Raw genomic sequence first — 20,736 nt, forward strand, 5'->3', positions numbered from 1 at the left:
GGCAAAAAACAAAAACAAGTTCTCTTTCTTAGACAATTCCTCCTGGATTGTTTGTAAGTTTATATCAAGAGAATTTACTTGTCAGTCAAGCAAATTGGTCCACTAAGCAAAAATTTACTTCTTCTTCTTGGTCCATGAAAGATATTTCTGACGGCAGGGGTTTAAACCAGGAATACAAAAGTTATAGTCCGTGTTCTGGATTGTTCTGTACCAGAACATGAACTGTAAATGACTTGCAGTGACTCTTAGGTCTTTGTGTTCAACCTTCCTGTGGAGAGGCTCAATAACTCTCTGCTGAACAACTGTCAAGTCTGCAGCCTTTCCAATGATTTTGTCAGACATAATATTTCTATGTAATATATCTTTTTTGGTCTTGCATGATCTCTTAATTATGTGAGGAACTGAATAGGTTTCATTGCTTGTAATTCCTAATAATCTTTTTTTTTTTTTTTTTAGAAATAAACACTCAAAAATATAACACTCTCTATGTAATAAATCCATTAAATATTTCAGGTTTACATGTCCTAATTAGGATTGTTGACATGGCATAACTGTTCAATATTATTCAACTTACAGATGAGATGCACCTGTAAGTTCAAAGATGTTTGAACTTAAACTTCATAATCGGTTAAACTCATATTCCATGCCATGATTAGATTTGAAAAATTGCAAGTTAATACTGACTAAAATGTGAAACGAGTAGGTTTCAGTGATGTTCTCAAACAAAAAAACTAAATCTCAGTTATTTTTCTATTTCCAGCACAGAAACCTCAAATTGTGACATTAAATTGCAAGAAATATTTACAACACTAATTTCAGTTGAAATACTGGTGGCAAATGTGCATATTTAAAAATCTGTTTTCTTGCAGTGAAGCTTTTGAATTGAGTTATGATTTCCACACACTAGCATTCAGTGAAGGCTCTTCTTGCTTCTTCTGCAGCGGGAGTTGCTTTGATGCCACAGCTTAGCCAGGACTCGCTCCTGCTGTGTCACAGCACTGAAGTCCATCGTTTTTAACTGCGGCAATGCAGAAATCACACGATTCCTGCACACAGAAAACTACACACTGAATATTGCACTTGTTTTTACTTTTTAAGAGTTTCTAGCTGTGCCAGGTCTGAAAGCAGTAAAGCTAATCTTACAAGTGTTGCATTTTGTGTTGACAATCAAATGTAAAAAAACTGGACTGTTTAAAAAGTGATCACTGTTTTAACCAGCAGACATAAAAAAAGACATCGTAGTTTCTTAACCGTGAATTGTGTGTGTGTGTGTGTGTTTAAGTGCTGTTGCTGTGCAGACCAGGAATGGAATTTGATCCGTGTTTAAGCACCTGTTTGCAATGTCGTGCACATACGTGCCTGCACAGCATTCAGGTCTAGAGTAATCCCTCTCTTCTGCTCTGTCTGTATCGGTGAACCAAAAGCAGGTACTTAATCTCTGTACATATGTGTATTGTATACATAGCAACAAATCACAACAGTAGATGACTGCATTTCTGCAGTCATATAAAAAAATTTTACAAGTAAAAGACTTCCCTGTAATATTGTCTCAACTCGGTAAGATGTGTGTTAGAGAAATGTCTCTACCTGTAAGTCTTGTTAGTCTCTATGGGGTTTCCATGTAGAGTGACGGAGTGAAGATGGGGGAGCACACCCAACCTGTCCACCTCTGACAGAGTAGAAATGTTGTTTCCATGAAGATATAACACGCGGAGTCCATGCAACTCGCACAAAACCTGCAACATATTTGTGCGCACGCTTTATTAATGTGACAGCCTATGAATCACCGGGTCTTTTTGAGTCCATATGTTGTTATCAGAATAAGGATGAGAGTTACATTTTTGGACATTTTCTCTCTTTTTTTAAAACTGCTTTAGCCACATCAGACTGATGGAGAGAATATAAACAGACATTTTCAAGTATTGCATCAGATTGTTAATTGCGATTAGGCTTGGACTTTGACAGAGCCATTCCAATACGGTACATGAATATGTAGCTGTGCATTGATAAGTCACTCCATTGCAGCTCTGGCTGCCTGTTTATGGCTGTTACCAGTAGCAAGTCTTTGCAATCTCCATTGATTTTGTGTTTCCTCACATTAACACTCATCAGTTTCCCTTTTCCTGCTCAAGACGGATGATACTGGCACAGCTATGTTTCACTGTGGGGATTGGGTGTGCTAATTTTCCATAGATGATAGCATTAAGGTTTAGCTTGTCTTATCTAAACACCTCCTTCCACGTGTGTGCTTGCCTTTGTCCTCTACATAGCTATGGACTGAAAATATGACTTCTTATGGTTCTCTTTCAACAACTGTTTCTCTATAAAGGGTCAGATTTGGGAGGACTTATGAAATGCTCAGTGAAATGATGAAAGATTGGGATAATATTTTATGATCAAAGCCGATTTAACCTACAACTTTGTCCCTGACTTTCTGCTGTGTTTCTTTATCTTCATTCTTAAAACAATTGAATACAGAGGATTTCATTTAGGTTTATCGGAGTAGCAAGGGACAAATTCACATGTATGCCATCAAAATTTATCCGATATTTTTGAAAAGAGTTTTGAAAACCTTGTATTAATTGAATTCTCGTTCACAATTATAATGCATCACTTTGTGTTGGTTTCACATATAAAGACACTATAATTCCAGAGAACTAATTAAATTTGAAGATGTAAAAAAGACAAAGGTCTATGAAGATTTTTGCAAGGCGTTGTAGCTGCACTGGAAATGGTCAAATGAAACTTACCTTATCTATATGTGAGAGTTTGTTGAAGGAGAGGTCCAGCCAGGCGAGACTTGAGGGTTCAGCCAGGAAGTGGCTCACTGTTTGATGGAGGTCACACAGGTCAATGATGCTGTTGTTACTGAGACGGAGGGAGCAGCTAAGATATTTACTTTCTGAATTTTTTTTTAAAGGTCGAACACTGCTGTGGGGATTCTCTGTCCAAGCGTCTAAAACAGAAAATACAAGAAAGGTAGAGAATTTGAAATACTGGCTATTTATTTTTATTACATTGACATACTATTTACGTTATTAAAGCTCTTGTCATGCAAATATTATTTTGCTACAAAAAACAGTAGAAATCATAAACAGACATGTTCATTTTTTGTTATTGACTGCATCACTTGCGTGGGCAACCGTACTATATAACCTATTCAAGGATTCAAAGAATTTTTTATTGTCTTGGGTTTGTGGTACAAAATTTGTACTCAGAAATTTTATGAAATTTTCGACACACACAAAAACTAAAAAGATAAATAATTAAATAAAAATAAATAAATGATGTAAATAAACCTATGTAATGCAACTGAAGGTATGCAACTCATCATAACCTCATTCAGCTTCCATCCTCTTCTGCCCCTTTGCAGACACACTTACACCTATTTGCTGCAGTCTAAGGACTGATTGAGACATATTTATTTATCATTGAGGGTACCACTGCAATTGTGTTATGCTCCAGAAACATGATGACAAATAATTAAAAAAAAATCTTATGTCTTACAAGTCTAAGTAATTGAAGAGATTGATTGTATAGCAAAAAGGGTCTGAATATATTTTTTAAAATAAACATTTCAATTATTTTCATTTAAGAAAACACATGCTTCATCGTCTTTTCATTTTAAAAAATATAACTCAGTCAAATGGCATTGAAGCCCTATAAGACTTGCTGTTCATTTTCTATTTTCAATTAAGATAAACAGAAATGAAACTCAGTAATCAAGCTGATCATCAGAAAGTACGAACATTTAGAGAAACCATGATGAAGATCAGAACCTGTCAATCTGGTGAGACTTCTGAAAGATAAATCCACCGGAGCTCCACACATAATCTTATCCATGAACACTTTCAATAACCTGCAGGATTAAGAGACATATATCATTTTTGTGAGATATTTAGCGTAGATGTCTTTATATTTTTGACAATTAATCAGTGATATAAATCCTAAACTAACCAATAAAGTAAGGTTACCGTGTAATAATGTTCGAATTGACGTTTCGGTGGGGCTCTTCTTTACTGAAGCAGCCTTTACACACAACAATCTGATTCCAAGGTAACCAACACATGCATTCTGGGATTTGTAGTAAATATAACTGGAGAACGAGTTTATACGTAATTCCCGTAAAAAAATGAATGCTGACTTTACAGGTTGAAATTATATTTTAGCCTATTAAGAAAACCTGCTTGTGCACCCTGATATTAAATAACCAAACTTTTTATTAGTTTATTAAATTTTACTTTCCAGGCGCCAAGTCTCGCTTGACTACATAAAGCAAAGGCAGATTGAAAACAGAATTAAATCGGCGTGTCAAATATTAACTTTTGTGCGTGTTCCTCTCTTGTTTACTTTTTTGTGTGATTAAACCATTGACTTATAGCAGATAAAATGCTTCCTGTTTAAATATGCCCATGTTGTCCCTATGTTGTGGGTGGCATTTTTGAGAAAACAGTGTCAAAATGCCAATTTCTATTCTTTATATTTCAAAAGTAAGGCTGATAATATTACCGTCAAAAATTGTATGGGGTAACAACCAGTTAGTTGTAATACTACTACTACTACTACTACCACTGCCACGCAAAAAATTATATTAAGAATGTTCACATCCACCCATACGTTTTTACGTAAAAAATAACTGAAATATATACAACGTAAAACTAATTCTATTTTTACAAATGAAACTAACTTTATTTAGTTTGTTTTGTGCGAAACTTTACCAAACATGCGGTAATGGTTGCCACTTCCAACATGGCGAGGCCCCACCCACCCCTCCAAAAAAAACAAGGCGGGGAAACGTCACAATTTTTACGTACCTACATTTTCCGGCTTTTAATCCAATCGCCTTCATCTGTTTTCACATGCGTCAATATGAGTACACCGATTGGTTGGTTCAATCTTCTAAAGGCAGTTTGAATTTTTTGTCGCGTTTCACCTGATGAAACTCGTATCTGTTACCTTTTGTGTTAGAAGTTGATGTAGCATAAGAAGATACTGTCTAATAAGGAAGACTTGGCAATTTAGGTGAGTACCTACTTGAAGGGAACATTTTATTTTGCCTGAGTTTTCGTGGAACGTTAATTAAGAAACGTTACTGTATTTATCGCTTAGCTTAAAAAAACGATGATAGCATTGTTGCAATTCAAAAACTAAGAAATGCTGCAGAAAAAAAAAGGTGTTATTAAATACGATAAGTGCACTGGAACTCATATGAACTGAAAGGTTTTCACATTTGTTTGCTCAAGTTCTTAGTAGTAAGCTGTTAATTTTTCCCCTCATAGTTTAAAATCCCTTTGAGATAAAGGGTCAACCAAGATGACAAACGTGGGTACTAAGGCTCTTCTCAGCTGGGTAAGTTTAAGCTAATATTGGGTATCCATATAATAATAGAATAGTTTTTTAAATTTACTCATTTTATTTCAAATTATTGTTGTACAGGTCAATAGTATCACTGCATTGAAAAGCGAGATACAGATCGATGATTTACAGGATGGGGTGGTCCTGGTGAAACTGATTCATGTACTGTAAGTTGGAGCGTTGAAGTTCTGGGTTTGTTTGTACAAACAGGGAGGTTTGCCATGTCTTTTTACACCTTACCCTGTTATTGGAGTAATAGCTGTGTCTGACTGAATCCCTTTTCACCCTTTTTCCTTCATTTGTTGTCCTAGTAGCTTCGTTTCTAATAAGATTTTCCCACACAGTCTAAGTTGAAGTGTTGAATTACTGATAATTTTCCAGTGCTGAAATATTAATTTAATTAACTATAAGTGTTTAGATAATGTTTTCACAGTTCTTAAAAACTAAGGTATTTTCTGTCTTTGAACAAAGATCTGTGTTTGAAATAGAGTCACGGATATAACTATTTTCTACATGTTTTTATGGCTACATCCACTGTGACATCTGGCTTATGGTGTATGCAATATTGTATTATTGATGACTGTTTTTCCAACAACTAAATATGCAAGGAAGTATTTCATTTATAACCACAAACATAGTATGTCTAAAGATTAAACATTGTAGTTTAATATAGTTAAATATTTTTGAAATTCCTATCAAACAAAATAAAGTGAAAAGCAACGTAGTATTTCTTAATTTAAAATATAATATCAAGAACAAAACATAATATGCAAAAACCACTGCAATACCTAGTGTATTGTATTTTGATTCCCAGTGTAAAATATGTTTACAAGGTATATTAAATTTCCATAAATGTAAATGTACTTATCGTCATGCAAAGTGTGTTAGCATAGCCGATCTGGTTTATTTGAACAGCTGTTTACCTTTTTAATTTAATTGTAATGACATTATAGCAGCTTATTTTTAATAGTGTTCCTTTTGGGTTCTTTTTTGATGCATAGATACTACTGTATGTTTTCTTGTTCAGGATTGATATGTGTTTACAGTACACACGTGGAAACTATAAGTCAAATGTAAAAATTGGAGAGAACTCATGAAGTATCAGCTTCTTATAAAAAGGGATTCAAGCTTTGTGTTTCATTCTTGATAGTTGATTTTGTCATTTTTGTGTTGTAACAGGAAAAAGAGGGAAATCCCCTGTTTCAGTGATTCTTTTGAGGATCGGGTTCGTTTCATTAGAGAGTTCCTGGAAGGTAAGCTTTATGTATTACTTTAAAATATGCATAAAATGTATAATATGTTACCTATTCCAACTTGCGAGAATCAAGCCATTACTTTGCCAACACTCGGCATGCAGACAAGATCTTCAGAATCCTGCTAGTTGAAACCAGCTCCTGAGGATCCAGTGGACCCAAATGTTAGTAATTCTAACTGGGAATTACTCTTATTTCCCAGTTAGAAATAGTATAAACCAGCCTACTTTTGCTGGACAACTGCCATAGTTGTAACAAAAAATTGCAAGTGTGTGAAGGAACTGACCCAACTTCAAAATTTATGGAAAAAAAATTTGAGCAGGATCTCTATACAGTTAGGTACTATGAACTTATAACTGAAATGTGTTTAATGTGTTATGAAATTACAAATGGCAAGCTATGACTGTAAATCAGCTGACTGGGAACTACTATAGAAAGTAGCCTAACTTGGGAAGTAATTTTTTGTCTCTTTTTTCCATCAGTAGCATGCAAGTTTAACCCAACTAAAGGGACCCCTATATCATGGGACAGCATAAAAGACGGAAAGAACCCAACGGTGGAAATTTCAAAGGTTAAAAACAAAGGAGCTCAAATGTGGTGGAATGAATGATGAAAGCATAAATTTAAACCCATTCTGATTAGATTTTACTTTGTTCTCAGGTGCTTTTGTTGCTGTTTTATCATGACATGATGAATGATCGCCACACGCTTAGTACACTGGATTGTGATGCAGAAGTATGTTATAGTACATGATGAAAAAAATTGTATTTTGTTCACTGCAGTGCTTCTAATATCATGACATGTAATTGGAATTGAATGTCCATATGTGTATATTTCTCTCTGTTAGCATGAGCTTGCCAACATGACCGACTGTTATGTGAGTGAGAAAGAAGGTTGTGTTTATCTGAACAAAACACTGGACACATACTTGACAAGGAAATGTAAGTCTAAACCTTTAACCCCTAAATACCAATGTGTGTGAGCTACTGATTTGGACTGACATAGAAACTGCAAACCTGTTCAGATCTGCCTGTACCTCCACAAATCTTTCAAAATTCGTCATCCAACTCCACTTCCACCTCCAATCTGTCCACCATCTCCTCGGTCTCAGACAATGAGTCTCCAGTCTTTCTGCGTACACAGAAGGTCACCTTTGTTGATCTGGAAACGGTGGCTTCCTCCTCTGTCAGGTATTGATGGAAATTTCAGTTAAATCCAGCTTGAGTTTGTTTAATTGGACCTTCTGTTTATTATAACTCAAATTAAGCCTGTTTGTATTTAGATGTACGAATCTTGTTCTTTAACTTTTATTTCTGCAGCAAATCTCCTCTGGCTGAGGTCATGAATACACCAAAGTTTCAGATGAGAAAAATGCGAAGACAGATGATCAAAGACAGAGAATACAGAGATGATTTGGAGAAGCAGCTAACCAGCACAGTTGCACTAATTACCCAGAAAGGTAGGACAAATGACTCGTTATGCAAGGTTTATTTCTCTTTTCTTGTTGCTGTCTTTTTCCATTTCTACTTTTGTTCCATAATTTATTTATTTTTTTTTTAGAATCTTATATCAACCAGTTGCAGTACCGCCTAGATAAGGTGAACATGGAACAAAGAAATCAGGAGCAGACAATCACCGAACAAATCACTGAGCTTGAGGCCAAAAACAACTCGTAAGTGTGCCAATATGATTTTAATAAATGTCTAAACCTATCTAATGCAATTCAATACAATCTGAAATAAGAGGTGAGAGAAGTTTATCTTGATGGATAAATGTATATAAAGGTAAGGAAAAAAACAAACTTGTGATTCATTTTCTTAGGTTACAATTGCGCCTTAACGAGCTGCTAAAGGAAAACAAAGATTTGAAGAGTACCTCTATTTATATGGAGCGGAAGGTGGATGAACTTACAGGAGAAAATGGTGATCTCTCCTTCCAGGTAATTATGAGTAAACTCTACTTTCTGTTAAATTCATTAGCGCTTGACATGCTCTGTGTGTATGCCAGTGTAATGCCATTGCTTTTATTGTAAAAAGGGTTAGGCACAGCCACATAGTACATATAGATTTTGTCTGTTTTAGCCCTTAAAACTAGAAAATTAAATATTTATTGTAGGCCTAATTCTAAAAGATGTTTGAATTATTGTCAGATGAGAGCTTTGTGTTCCAAGTTGGCCGTCTTTGAAGCAGAAAACTGCCAGCTGACACAAGCTCAAGCGTCTGCTGAGGAGGAGTGGAGAAACAAAACAAGCCATTTGCAATCAGAACTCAACCAAGCAACCACACAAAAGGTGGGTAATAGAGTCACAATAAAACTGTGCAGCACCGTTTCTATTTTGCTGTTGCTATTTTTAATTCTGGTTCCTTATTCTTCAGGAACTCTTGTATGACCAAGTTCAGATCCTCCAAGGAAAAATCTCCTGTTTAGAGGAAGAACTAAACAAAGCCAACAAAGAGGAAGTTGGGGAAAATATGGGTCCTATAATGGAGGTAAGCAAGGTCCTGTGGAAAGGTTTAGTTTTATTTTAGTATTTTCCAAGTCTGGATTAAGATTGGAAGAATAAAATAAGAATATGGAAATATATTTGTATTCCAGACTTTATTCCCTCTCTGATTGTCTAACTTTAATTCTGTACATCCTTTCTTCTTTGTGTCTGTCCTTTCTTCCTTGCTTTCTCTTTTGAGCCCTTCTTTATTTGCTTTCTGTCTCTTTTCTACAGTTATCATATTTGAAAACTATTCTCTTCAGAAATGTCTGCCATAAATTTGTAGAGAACTTTTGGATATTTTATTTTAAGATGATGATAAAAGAAAAGGCATAATTATGTAAAGTGGGGTCTGAAAAAAGTTGGGAGTGTTTTTGCTTTTTTTTTTTTGGGCAAAGTGTGCAGGGACCATGTGAGGGTAATAGTTTACAGTTTATAACCCCTGGCCCTATTGCTGGGCTATAGAAATAAACTTATCCCATGATAGAAATGTTTATTAGGTGTCTCCTCTTCTTGTATCACCAGAGAGAAATGTTGGAGACTGAAATTATCAGTCTGAAGGATGAGCTTGAGGGCACACTTTGTTCCTTAAGAAAGGCAGAAGAACAGATTCATACCATAACTCAGAAGTTGGCTGAATGTGAGGAAGAAATAACTCAGTATAAAGAGCTACTTAAACAACAAAAGGCACAAACTGAACAAATGATTCAAGCCAAGGATGAAATTGTGGAGAAGCTGAGAAAACATCTGGATGAACAGAGAACGGTTCTTGAACAAGAAATCAGTGATCTGAAACTTCAGCTTGAGCATGTTGAGCACCAGAAAACTGAGCAGATGACCAAACTGCAACAACACATTGAAGCTTGTGAACAGGAAATAACAACATTAAAAGACTTAAAGAGAGAGCATGAAGATCTTCTACGTCAGACTGATGTACAGATGAAGGATCTGGAGATGAAGCTGGTGGCTACTACCACTCTGTTAGCTGATAGAGACCAACAAATTTCCAACCTCAAAGAAGAAGTCAACTTGTTTGCAGAAGAAAGTAAAATAAGCAAAGATGAAATTCAGTCCAAACAAGACACACTTGATAAATTACTAGAGGAAAAATCACATGAAGAAGAAATTCTTCACAATAAAATCCAAACCTTAACAGTTTGTACGGAAGGCCTTAATTCATCCCTGAAACGGGCTCAGGAAGAAATCCATTTTAAACAGGATCTGCTGGCTAAAACCCAGCAAGAGAATGCTGAAGAAAAGAAAATACTTCAGCAACAGATTTTAAGCTGTCAGGAGGAGGTGCAGAGGCTAAAAGGAGAGATTAGGCAAAAAATTGAGGAACTAGTCTCTCTCAAGAATGCTAGCACTCAACATTCTCGGTCTCTTCAGCAAGAGATCAACAGCCTAAAAGTCCAAATAGAAAGTCTTAATGATGCTTTGAGAAAAGCTGAGGAAGTAGTTCGGACCCAGCAGGGCTTGCTTACAAAACTGCAAGAAGAAACGTCTCACCAAACGGAGCTTCTGCAGCAACAACTGTCTGCTTCTGAAGAGGAGGTAAACAACCTAAACAAGTCAATCCAAGCTAAGGAAGATCGAATGCGGCTGATGGAAATCGAAAGTTTGGAACAGGCTAATGGTTTACATCAAGAGATAAATGATTTGAAGTCTCAGGTTGAATGTCTTGATTCCTCACTGAAAGCAGCTGAAGAGAACTTGCAATGCAAGGAAAATCAGTTTGCAGAACAGAAACAGCAGAACACTCAGCAAATAGAAACCCTTCAAATGCAGATGAATTTATCTCAAGGTGAGATAAAGAAGTTAAAAGGAGAGATTGAGGCTAAAGAGGAGCAGATGGTTCAGCTAAAGACGGAGATGTCTACAAAATCAAAGTCACTGCAGCAGGAGATTGACACTCTAAGTGAGCAGTTGAAAAGCATCTCCAGTTCTTTACAGATTGCTGAAAACCAAATTAAAGTCAAGGAAGACCTCTTAGCCAAACAAGAACAGGAAAGTTCTTTACAGATTGAAGAATTAAGAATAAGCAAAACTGTTCTTGAGGATGATTTGAATCAGCTGATGCAAGATATTAAATCTAAAGAGGATGAAGTCCAAACATTGAAGGCTGATCACTGCAAGGAGTCAGAGACCCTAAACAGCGAGTTGCAAACTCTAAAGAATCAGATAGAATGTTTGAATCAATCTCTCCAGTCTGCAACAGACCAAGTCTTGGCTAAAGAAAACCTGCTAGCTCAGAAGGAAACTGAAATTTCCCAGCAAAATGATTCACTTCAAAACTTGAGGGCTGCTTCTGAAGAAGAAACATCAAGGCTGAGGGAGGAGATCCAGGATAAAGAGAAGGAGATGTGTTTCTTAAAAAATCAAAGTTCAGAGCAAACAGAGTCATTTCATAATGAGATAAATGATTTAAAGTCCCAAGTTGAATGTCTTATGTCGTCATTGAGAGCAGCTGAGGAGAACTTGCAGTCGAAAGAGAATCAGTTTTCAGAGCAACAACAACAGAGCACTTGTCAAATAGAAACTCTGAAGATGCAGATGAATGCATGTCGAGATGAGGTAAAAAAGCTAAAAGCAGAAATTGATGCTAAGGAGGAGCAGATGGTTCAGCTGAAGACCGAAACATCAAATAAATCAAAGTCCCTGGAGCAGGAGATTGACGCTCTAAATGAACATATAAAAAGCATTTCTAGTTCTCTGGAGACTGCTGAAAATCAAGTTAAAGCTAGGGAAGATCTCTTAGCAAAGCAAAAACAGGAAAGTTCTTTGCAGATCGAAGAATTAAGAAAACACAGAACAGTTCTTGAGCATGAGGTGAATCAATTGAAGCAAGACATTCAAATCAAAGAGGATGAAGTCAAAATGCTAAAAGATGATCACTGCAAGGAGTTGGGTGTCTTAAACAATGAGATCCAAACTCTGAAGGATCAAGTCCAATGTTTGAATGAATCCCTCAAGTCTACAACAGACCAACTGCTGGTTAAAGAGAAGCTGTTGGTTCAGAAGGAAATGGAAATTTCTCAGCAGAAGGATTCACATCAGAACATCATGGCCACTTCTGAAGAAGAGAAGCAAAGACTTAAGGAAGTGATCCAGGCCAACGAGGAACAGATGAGACTCTTAAAAAGTCATAATGCTGAGCAGACAGATGTTTTACATCAGGAGATAAATGATTTGAAGTCTCAGGTTGAATGTCTTAGTTCCTCATTGAGGGCAGCTGAAGAGAACGTGCAGTCGAAGGACAATGAGTTTGCTGAACAGCAGCAACAGACCACTCAGCAAATCGAAACCCTTCAAATACAGATGAAAGCATCTCGAGATGAGCTAAAGAAGCTGAAAGTAGAGGTTGATGCTAAAGAGGAGCAGGTGGTTCAGCTAAAGACAGAGACGTCTACAAAATCAGAGTCACTGCAGCAGGAGATTGACGCTTTAAATGAGCAGATAAAAAACATCTCTAGTTCTCTGGAGATTGCTGAAAACCAAATTAAAGCCAAGGAAGATCTCTTAGCCAAACAAGAACAGGAAAGTTCTTTGCAGATTGAAGAATTGAGAAAACACAGAACAGTTCTTGAGGAGGAGGTGAATCATCTGAAGCAAGATATTAAATCTAAAGAGGATGAAGTCCAAACATTGAAAACTGATCACTGGAAGGAGTCGGAGGACTTAAACATTAAGATGCAAGCTCTAAAGAATCAGATAGAATGTTTGAATGAATCTCTACAGTCTGCAACATACCAGGTCTTGGCTAAAGAAAACCTGCTAGCTCAGAAAGACACTGAAATTTCCCAGCAGAACGATTCACTTCAAAACTTGAGGGCTGCTTCTGAAGAAGAAACATCAAGGCTGAGGGAGGAGATCCAAGCTAAACAAGAGCAACTTGTCAACCTTAAAGAAGAAGGTGCCGCACAGTCAGATATGCTTCAGCAGGAAATTAAAAGTTTGCAAACACAACTGGATGATATGGCCAAAACAAAGAAAATCAGTGAAGAAGAGCTGCAGACTCAGAAGGAGGTTCTTCAGCAACAACTGTCAGCTTTTGAGGAAGAACTGAGGATGCTGAGAAGTGAGAGTCAATCCAAGGAAGAACAGATGGAGCTGCTGAAGGCTGAAAACGCAAAGCAGTTGAACTCGCTAAATCAAGAGATCGAAAGTTTAAACAAACAGGTGGAAACTCTCAGTGCCTTGATGAGAAAGACGGAAGAAGAAATCCACTCCCGTGAAGATCTTTTGGCTAAACAACAAAAAGAAAACGCAAAACAGAGTCAAGAACTTGAGAGCTTACATGAGAATGTCCAACAGTTAAATAAACAGGTAGAACAACTTCACTCGCATGAAGAGGAGATTGAAAAATTAAAAGGATCCCAGGCTGAGAAAGAAAATGACCTCCTTGAAGCTGAAAGGAAGCTTCAGGATCTGCAGGCAGAGTTGTCAGAAGCAAGGATGCTCATTACTGACAAAGATCAAAATCTTAACACCTTGAATCAGGAGGTTGTGCTTCAAGTTAGTTTGTTGCAAACAGCAAAAGAAGAGGCTGAGGCTAGTGAGAAAATTGTGGCTGAGTTAAAGCTGGAGAACTCCAAGCAGAAAGATGTTCTTCAAGATGAGATACAGGAGCTTAAAGGAGAGTTGGAAACAATTTCTCAAAGACTTTTTGCCAAAGAGCAGAAATTACTTGAAACTCAGCAGGAGTCTGCAGAGCTGGTGAACAATCTCCAGCAGCAGCTTCTCTTGGTAAAGGCAGAGCTTGACAACCAAAAAGAGGCCCTATCTGCAAGTCTTCAAACAAAAGACGCTGCTCAGGCCTTACAGTTGACCACGCTGAAGGAAAAGGAGGTTCTTTTACGAGAAAAAGAAGCACTCATGTCCAAGATAATTCAAGTAGAGAGGGACCAAAGAGCTCTGGAGAAACTGGTTGAAGATGCAGTCATTGAGAAAGACAGGCTTGCTCAAGTCAATCAGGCCATGGAGAGGAAGAATGTTGCCTCTTGTAAAGTGGAGGCTGATTTGCAAAAAGAGCTTGAAATTCTGAAATTGGCGAAAGAGCAACTTTTGAAGCGGAGAGAAAAAGCAGAAGAACTTGAGCTCATCAATGGAGAGCTGATGCAACAACTTGCAGCAAAAACAGAGGCTGCTGAACACTACAAGGCTCAGGTTGGTTCAATGTAACTCCTTTAAAAATGTCAAGTTGAATGTCTTAGTTGTTTTGTTTTGCTGTTTGTGTCATACCAAGGTGTCTGTTTGGTCATTTCAACCCCACAGATGGAGAAAGCTGTAAGCCATTACAACAGCAAGAAGCAGCTTCTCCAGAAAAGCGAAGAGGGAAACATTGAGCTTAAACAGGCTCTAGAGGATAAAGACAACAAACTCAAAGCAATTCTCCAGGATAATCAGATACTCCATCTTGACTTGGAGAAAGTCCAGACCAATGAGAAAAAACTCAAGGGTCAGGTCGCCAGTTTAGAGGCACAGGTTGGTACTACACATTAAGTTAAGATACAAAACAATCACACCTTATGCTCTTGTGGTATCTTGTGGCATCATCATCTTTTCATCCATAGCTGGCTTATGCTGATCAAGTCCTGAGAACACAGAATAAGATCCATGGTGATGGAGGTGGTCCGACAGAGTCTGCTTACCTAGAGGTTCCCAGGAAGACGCGCTTGGGTTTTAGCACTACAGCACAGGTGAAGAGGTCCATGAGCTCGGACAGTCTGGACCAAAGCTCACTGGAGGACTCTCTTAACACTACAAGGTAACCTCTAAATTATAAGTCAATAGTTGTAAACCTTAAACAGAGTGGAAATGTTATAGATAATGGGTCCATTGCAGTCCTAAAAAGTCTGATAGTATGAAATGTAGTTTCACTATCTTCCAGGTTTGGAAATGATTGGGTAATAACACAAAATTTGGAAAAATGTTTTGTTTTTCCACACTGTTTTTTATATTACTGAATAAATGCAGTAGTATTCACTCTGATTTATTGATATGGCATGTATTCTTTGGTTTGTCTTAAAACACCTTGATCAGTTTATGGTTTTTGACTTATTGAATAAACACTAATTAAAAAATCTAGAAGGTCTATTTTACCACACATTTAGTCTCTATAGATGGCTTTAAATTTAAGTTGAACTGTGCTTAAACTAGATATAAAATGCCAAATGAGTATTGGAATTACTTTACTAAACAAACAAAAATAAATGTACTAAAGTTAGCAAATTGTGCTTTGAATAATCACATTTGGTATGGATGTTCCATATCTTATTTAACAAGTCCAAGGTTAGACTTTAAAGTAAAGGGGATCAAAGTTGGGGCAATCTACTAATCAAGAATTACATTAAACATTTTGTTCTCAAGCTGTCAGAACATTACAAAAATTATGAAAAAAATGTAGAAATGTTTGGAATTTTGCAATAAAAATGTTCCTTTTTTCTTTTTTAGGGTTTTCTGCAAAGAAAGTGGTAAAAACATGTTAGAAATGTACAACCAGTTAAGAAATAAAATGCAATAGGTTCTCCTATTGCATTTTTAGTCCTGCATTTTAGTCTGTGACTGATCCTACGAGAATATCAAGGGATCAAATTCCATGATTTTCTCTTCTGTTTTTTTTTCCTTCTTTTTCTTTATAGGAAACTGTCTGCACCTGGAGAATCAAGCACTCCGCTAGTTCGAAGCTCAGAACGTTTGGCAGCCAAACGTCGGGGCCTTCAGGCAGAGTCACTGGAAACTCTGTATTTTACACCCATCAACACCAAACGAACTAGAAGGTAGGTTTAAGCTGTAATGAACATTACAGTGCTTGTATTAATAGGCCCTAAACTGTTTTCTGTATGAGAAATTAGACATTTTCATAAAATATAATTGAATTTACTAGTTATATTAAAGTATATTAGCTTAGCCTTTATCACTTTATTTCCATTAAAAGTAGCATTAGCAAAGTCAGAAGGTTTGTACTAGTTATCTGAACTTTTCAGGGAGAAACCGTTCACTGCCGCTTGTCTTTGCCTGAACACATGAGACAGTTTTTGTAACATCCATGTTTTCATTTGAAGAAACTTGGAGGACTTGCATGATTTAACTGGTCTTGATCTCCATGCCTCAATAAATGGGAGGAAAAATGAATAAATGTTGTTTCATTCCTAGGAATGACAAACTAAGTGATGATTCTGATATAGAGCTGGACTCGACCCGAAAAAATCCAACTTCATCTGTAAAGAGACGCAGAACCACACAGGTCATAAATATCACTATGTCCAAGGTAGAGGAAAAGTCTTTGCTCTTAAATATTATGTCCACTCTGAGATTCTGCTCTAGTTTTGAGTCTCTTGCTTGTTTTCCATCTCTAGAAAACTCCAGGTTGCAGTGAAGATGAGACCTTTTACAGCCTGCATTCAGCTCGCTCCCAACCAAACCTCACCGGTGCTCATGCTGCACAACCCATGTCTTTGGACATGTTTAATGCACCAGCTGACAAGACGAAAGCTGCCAGTGATCAGCTCATTGGCCTTCCAGGCTACAGACGGAGCACTGTCCATTCACACAGTAAGTTCATATCTATCAGATCTGCATGGTGTTCAGAAGGTCCTTAGTTTGAAACAAAATTTGATAAAATGTTATCTGCTAACTTTCTTGAACATGCTGCATCATCTAAGCAGTTGTCCTGTGTCGCCTTTCTTCCAGATACCAGTACATTCTGTGGGGGCGCAGAGAACGAGCCTGATGGTGGGCCTGAGGATTGGCTGAGGATCGCAGAGCTGCAGGCCAGGAACAAGGCCTGCCTCCCGCATCTGAAAAGTAGCTACCCTGTGGAGTCAGAGGTGTGGAAAAACAAACAACCTTCCTGCAGTAGACTCTGAAATAGTATGAGAAGTAAAATAAGTATTTGTAGCAAGTAGATTTTTCATGAGATCCCTCTTGTTGTGTTCGTGTAGACTGGCCAGGGCAGTGCCTTAATTTTCACGGACGAAGAGCTTCGCACTGGGGACCCATCAGATACAATGAAACGGGCATCCATGATGCCAGGCCAACTGCAGGACTCCCTGGTCTCCCATCGCTACTCCCTCATGGTGGGCCACACGGGGGTTAGTACTCGGTCCCATCGTCTGTCCTTGATGCCAGGCCAGCTGCAATCAAGACCATCCCTCTCCTCTCAACTGAGAAGCCCAAAGAATTCCAAGCAGTCATCATCCACATTATCTGTTCACCAGATTTCACCTGAGGTGGGTGTGCAGCAGAATGTGCAGTAATGTTTTCTCAATTAATGATTGAGCATAGTATTGTTTAAAGTCAGGGCTAGTATTCTGCAAGTTTTAGATGTTTCCCTGAACTAACACACCTGAATCAAATTAATAGTTTATTAGTGGGGTTCTGTAGAGCTCGAATCTGCTTGTATAACATGAAAATAAAATTAAATGCTATTGGGTATATACATAGGTGCCGCGAACAGGATTTTCTTGTTTAATTTCGGATTTATTTTGAACTCTGACCTGGAATTTCTGATCTTGACTGTTTTTTATCCTGACTGATTATAAAACAAATCTTGCAATATTTATTTTGAAGGATAAATCTTGGAAAAATGCGATGCAGTTTTTATTTGATGGATGATTGTTTTGAATCAAACAGGAAATGTTGGAATAACCCGGTTGATCCAATTTATGCATCAAACTGAATGCCCCCGATCTTTGCTTGATTTTTAATTTATTTAAAAATTTGATTCAAATCCTTTGTATTGTGTTGTAAATTAAAAGGAACCCTGCAGAAGTGAAAATTTTTGCATTCAGATCTCTGGATGAATGACCGAAATACAGATTTATCTATTAACATTGTCTTTAACCTATTATTGTTAACCTATAAGACACTGTCTCTATCCTTGACAATTTTGAGTGTACTGTGCAAAATTTAACTGAACTGTGGAAAAATATTGTTTTTTTGTTAAAACCAAAAATTTATTATGTTTCTTTATTTTTAATCTGAAGAAAAAGACAAGATCTAGCTGCTTCCCTCGTCCACTCACTCCCAAGAACAAGAATGTGAGCAGTGGACCATCCAGTGCTAATCTTCACCCCATCCTTAGTCCTGTGAGTAGAAACGTGAGTGGAACCGTCATGTTTCCTATTGTTATAGAGTATGGTAACTGTTATCTTTAAATTCATTTCAGGCTGATCGTCGGCAGTCTATGATGTTCACGATTGACAACACCCCAAAGAGCAACAACTACCTAAAGAAAGGGCTGAACAAACTGCGCAATTCCGCTCGAAAATCTCCTGGAAAAGTTCTGAGAAAGTCGCCGTCCCACAAAAATGCTCGAAAGGGTCTGGAAAACTCCCTTTCAGTAAATTCTCAAGCCTCAGTGGGACGATCTGCGAAAGCTGGCAGCTTTAAGGCCCCACAGGTTGCAGCTCAGGCACAGAGAGGATCTCAAGCCACTAGCAGGTCTGCAAAGTCTCCTGGACTCACTGCTAGTGCTCGCAAGGTAAACATGCACAAACACAATGCATAAAACCACCATCTGTTCAGACAGCTGGTGTTGCAGTTGTTTCAGCTAGAAACCTGTTAATTGTCCTTACAACTTTATGTTCTGGAATGTGCAGGGCCTTGATTGTGTTTCGTATCATTTTACTTGTTTGAGCAAAAAAAAAAAAAGTATATGTGTACGGTATTTATTCCCTGAACTTGACAGTTCTCCTGACTTGTCAATTTTTCCTCATCTGTACAGTGGACGAAGCCGTGTATTTTTTTTATATCTCAGATACGCCTGTTAGATCTGATTTATTACATAAGGTGTGGATGAAGACGCAGCTGATTTGCAAATGTGTGCTGTGAAGAATAATTCTGTTTAAGAGGCTGAATAATTTTGAGACAATCACATATTAACATTTATAAAGTAGATGCTTCTTACTTTAACTAATGAGAAAATCATATCTACTGCAGCAACAAGTACAGCAAGAACTTTTACTCAGATTTGATGTCTTGTCTAACTGGTTTAAGAGCTGCATTCCTCTCAAACAAGCTTTCCCTGCTGTTTTGAAACGGTTTTACTTTCCAGCAAAAGCAAAACAGTCCACTTTATTCTTTGTAATTTATGCATGTCGTATTATATTCACTGAGTTGATGATTTACAGTAACTACTGAAACAAAGTACCATAGAGAAAGTTTTGTCACTAATTTTCAGTAATTGCAAATTTAAAACTTTTTTCAGAAGCAAGACTCTGTAAAGAAAGAGAAGGTTTTCTGAGACCCAAGAAGGTTCAAATATATATTTAGTTTTTCTCATAGGTGGCTTTCACACTGGGCTTAAAGGTGATACTACCTAATAGGAACACGGGGTCCACACTTCTCTTACTGTTATTTTACTAACACAAGGTTTCTGCAAGATCTTAAGTTTTTTCTTAATATGCAGCCTTAAAAATGTTTATATACCCTGTATGAAATATCAAAAAGTTTAACATTTGAAAATGTGTGTTTTTTGTTTTTTTTAAGAGTTGCACTGTTTTTTTAAGTGTTGTGTTCTGAATTGTAGTTCTTGTTGAGGAATTTATTTTACAAAACTTCATGATGCATAGAATAAATGAACCCTATTGAAATTAATTCATACTTTTACACTTTTGCTTTTTCTGCAAAACTTCAAAGTTTGTCTGCTCTTGAACCTTACTTGCAGTATAGTTAGTTTACTTATGTAATGTCATTTTTGATATCCTCTCTCTTTTGTCGTTTTGGGAATATATTTGTTTAAATAAAGGGGTTTTGGTAATTGGCTGAAATCCGCCAATCACTGTCCAAGACGATAGTTGACAAAGTTTGGTGGTCAAGATGTTGAAATACTTGGGTCACATGCTGCAAAACACCAATTCAATTTAACAAACATTAGTTTACCTTGTTCTTAACAAAGTTAAATATATTTTCAATATTCAGATAGATTTTTTCTTTTAAATCATTACCATTGTGAAAGTTAAAGTCTGGCTGAAACTTGCAGGAACTCTGTTGCATAGGTGTTTGAATTGTAGTAACATAATGTATTAATTTTATGGAAATTTTCTTCTTTAGTAAAAACAAACAAACTTTTTTTTCTCTCCTTTCTCCACAGGTTATGAGAAGGATGAAGGTTTAAAGGCTTCAAAAGTGACCTTCATTATCACCTACTCCTACTATTTTTTTTTATTTTTCTCTTCTTGCTTTTCACTAAAAGATTTCAATTTTTGTCCGTTAGGATTCTGTTTTAAACTACCTTTTCTGATATGATTTAATAGACCATTAAAATGCCTGTAAAATAAAGTATAATAAAATGAAGTAAAAGTTGCAGTGCCCTTATTTCACCAGGAGTAAATTTGGGGTTCAGGTTGGAATCTCTTTCATTTCAGTGAGCATGTTTGAAATGTTTAAGCGTGGATTCAGAGAAGTGGAAAATCACTTGTGACTGTATTGTACTACAAATTCATCTTGAAAGACTTGTTGAAATGACACAATCAAAAGCAAATGCATTGCTCACATGAATACTTTTTAAAATAATTTATTTAATCTCGTCTAATATTTACATCGAAATGTATGTAAAACAACTATATTATGGAAGGGGGTTTCTGTAAAGGTGCTGATGACTACTAAGACAAATTAATATCACTTATGTCATTCATTCAC

At 36.9% G+C, this 20,736-nt stretch overlaps 2 protein-coding genes across 6 annotated transcripts; one reads left to right on the top strand and one right to left on the bottom strand.

The window, feature by feature from the left end:
• Positions 1-422: 422 nt before the first annotated feature.
• lrrc51 (leucine rich repeat containing 51) lies at positions 423-4,758 on the bottom strand. Of its 2 annotated transcripts, none has more exons than XM_032545515.1 (5): positions 3,975-4,758; positions 3,780-3,859; positions 2,751-2,956; positions 1,588-1,736; positions 423-1,046 (listed from the first exon to the last, which is right to left on the bottom strand). In XM_032545515.1, the coding sequence occupies exons 1-5, from the start codon at positions 4,067-4,069 to the stop codon at positions 911-913; spliced, it is 666 nt and encodes a 221-aa protein (XP_032401406.1). In that variant the 5' UTR covers positions 4,070-4,758; the 3' UTR covers positions 423-910. The 2 variants fall into 2 exon arrangements, with proteins under 2 accessions (XP_032401406.1, XP_032401405.1); XM_032545514.1 differs by having other exon boundaries at positions 3,750-3,859.
• Positions 4,759-4,896: 138 nt separating this feature from the next.
• On the top strand, positions 4,897-20,391 carry LOC116708086 (nuclear mitotic apparatus protein 1). 4 transcript variants are annotated; one of them, XM_032545862.1, is made up of 24 exons: positions 4,897-5,022; positions 5,280-5,349; positions 5,437-5,522; positions 6,535-6,608; positions 7,091-7,179; positions 7,269-7,343; positions 7,456-7,549; positions 7,633-7,798; positions 7,928-8,067; positions 8,169-8,280; positions 8,430-8,547; positions 8,758-8,898; positions 8,984-9,097; positions 9,619-14,259; positions 14,368-14,577; positions 14,667-14,860; positions 15,735-15,872; positions 16,249-16,363; positions 16,452-16,647; positions 16,786-16,922; positions 17,037-17,324; positions 18,081-18,182; positions 18,263-18,577; positions 20,189-20,391. In XM_032545862.1, the coding sequence occupies exons 2-24, from the start codon at positions 5,314-5,316 to the stop codon at positions 20,210-20,212; spliced, it is 7,605 nt and encodes a 2,534-aa protein (XP_032401753.1). In that variant the 5' UTR covers positions 4,897-5,022; positions 5,280-5,313; the 3' UTR covers positions 20,213-20,391. The 4 variants fall into 4 exon arrangements, with proteins under 4 accessions (XP_032401753.1, XP_032401751.1, XP_032401754.1 ...); XM_032545860.1 differs by lacking the exon at positions 20,189-20,391 and adding an exon at positions 19,304-20,180; XM_032545863.1 differs by lacking the exon at positions 20,189-20,391 and adding an exon at positions 19,304-20,180 and having other exon boundaries at positions 7,720-7,798.
• The last annotated feature ends 345 nt before the right edge of the window (positions 20,392-20,736 follow it).

Source organism: Xiphophorus hellerii, chromosome 18 (genome assembly GCF_003331165.1).
Source record: "Xiphophorus hellerii strain 12219 chromosome 18, Xiphophorus_hellerii-4.1, whole genome shotgun sequence".
In the NCBI taxonomy this organism is placed as follows: domain Eukaryota; kingdom Metazoa; phylum Chordata; class Actinopteri; order Cyprinodontiformes; family Poeciliidae; genus Xiphophorus; species Xiphophorus hellerii.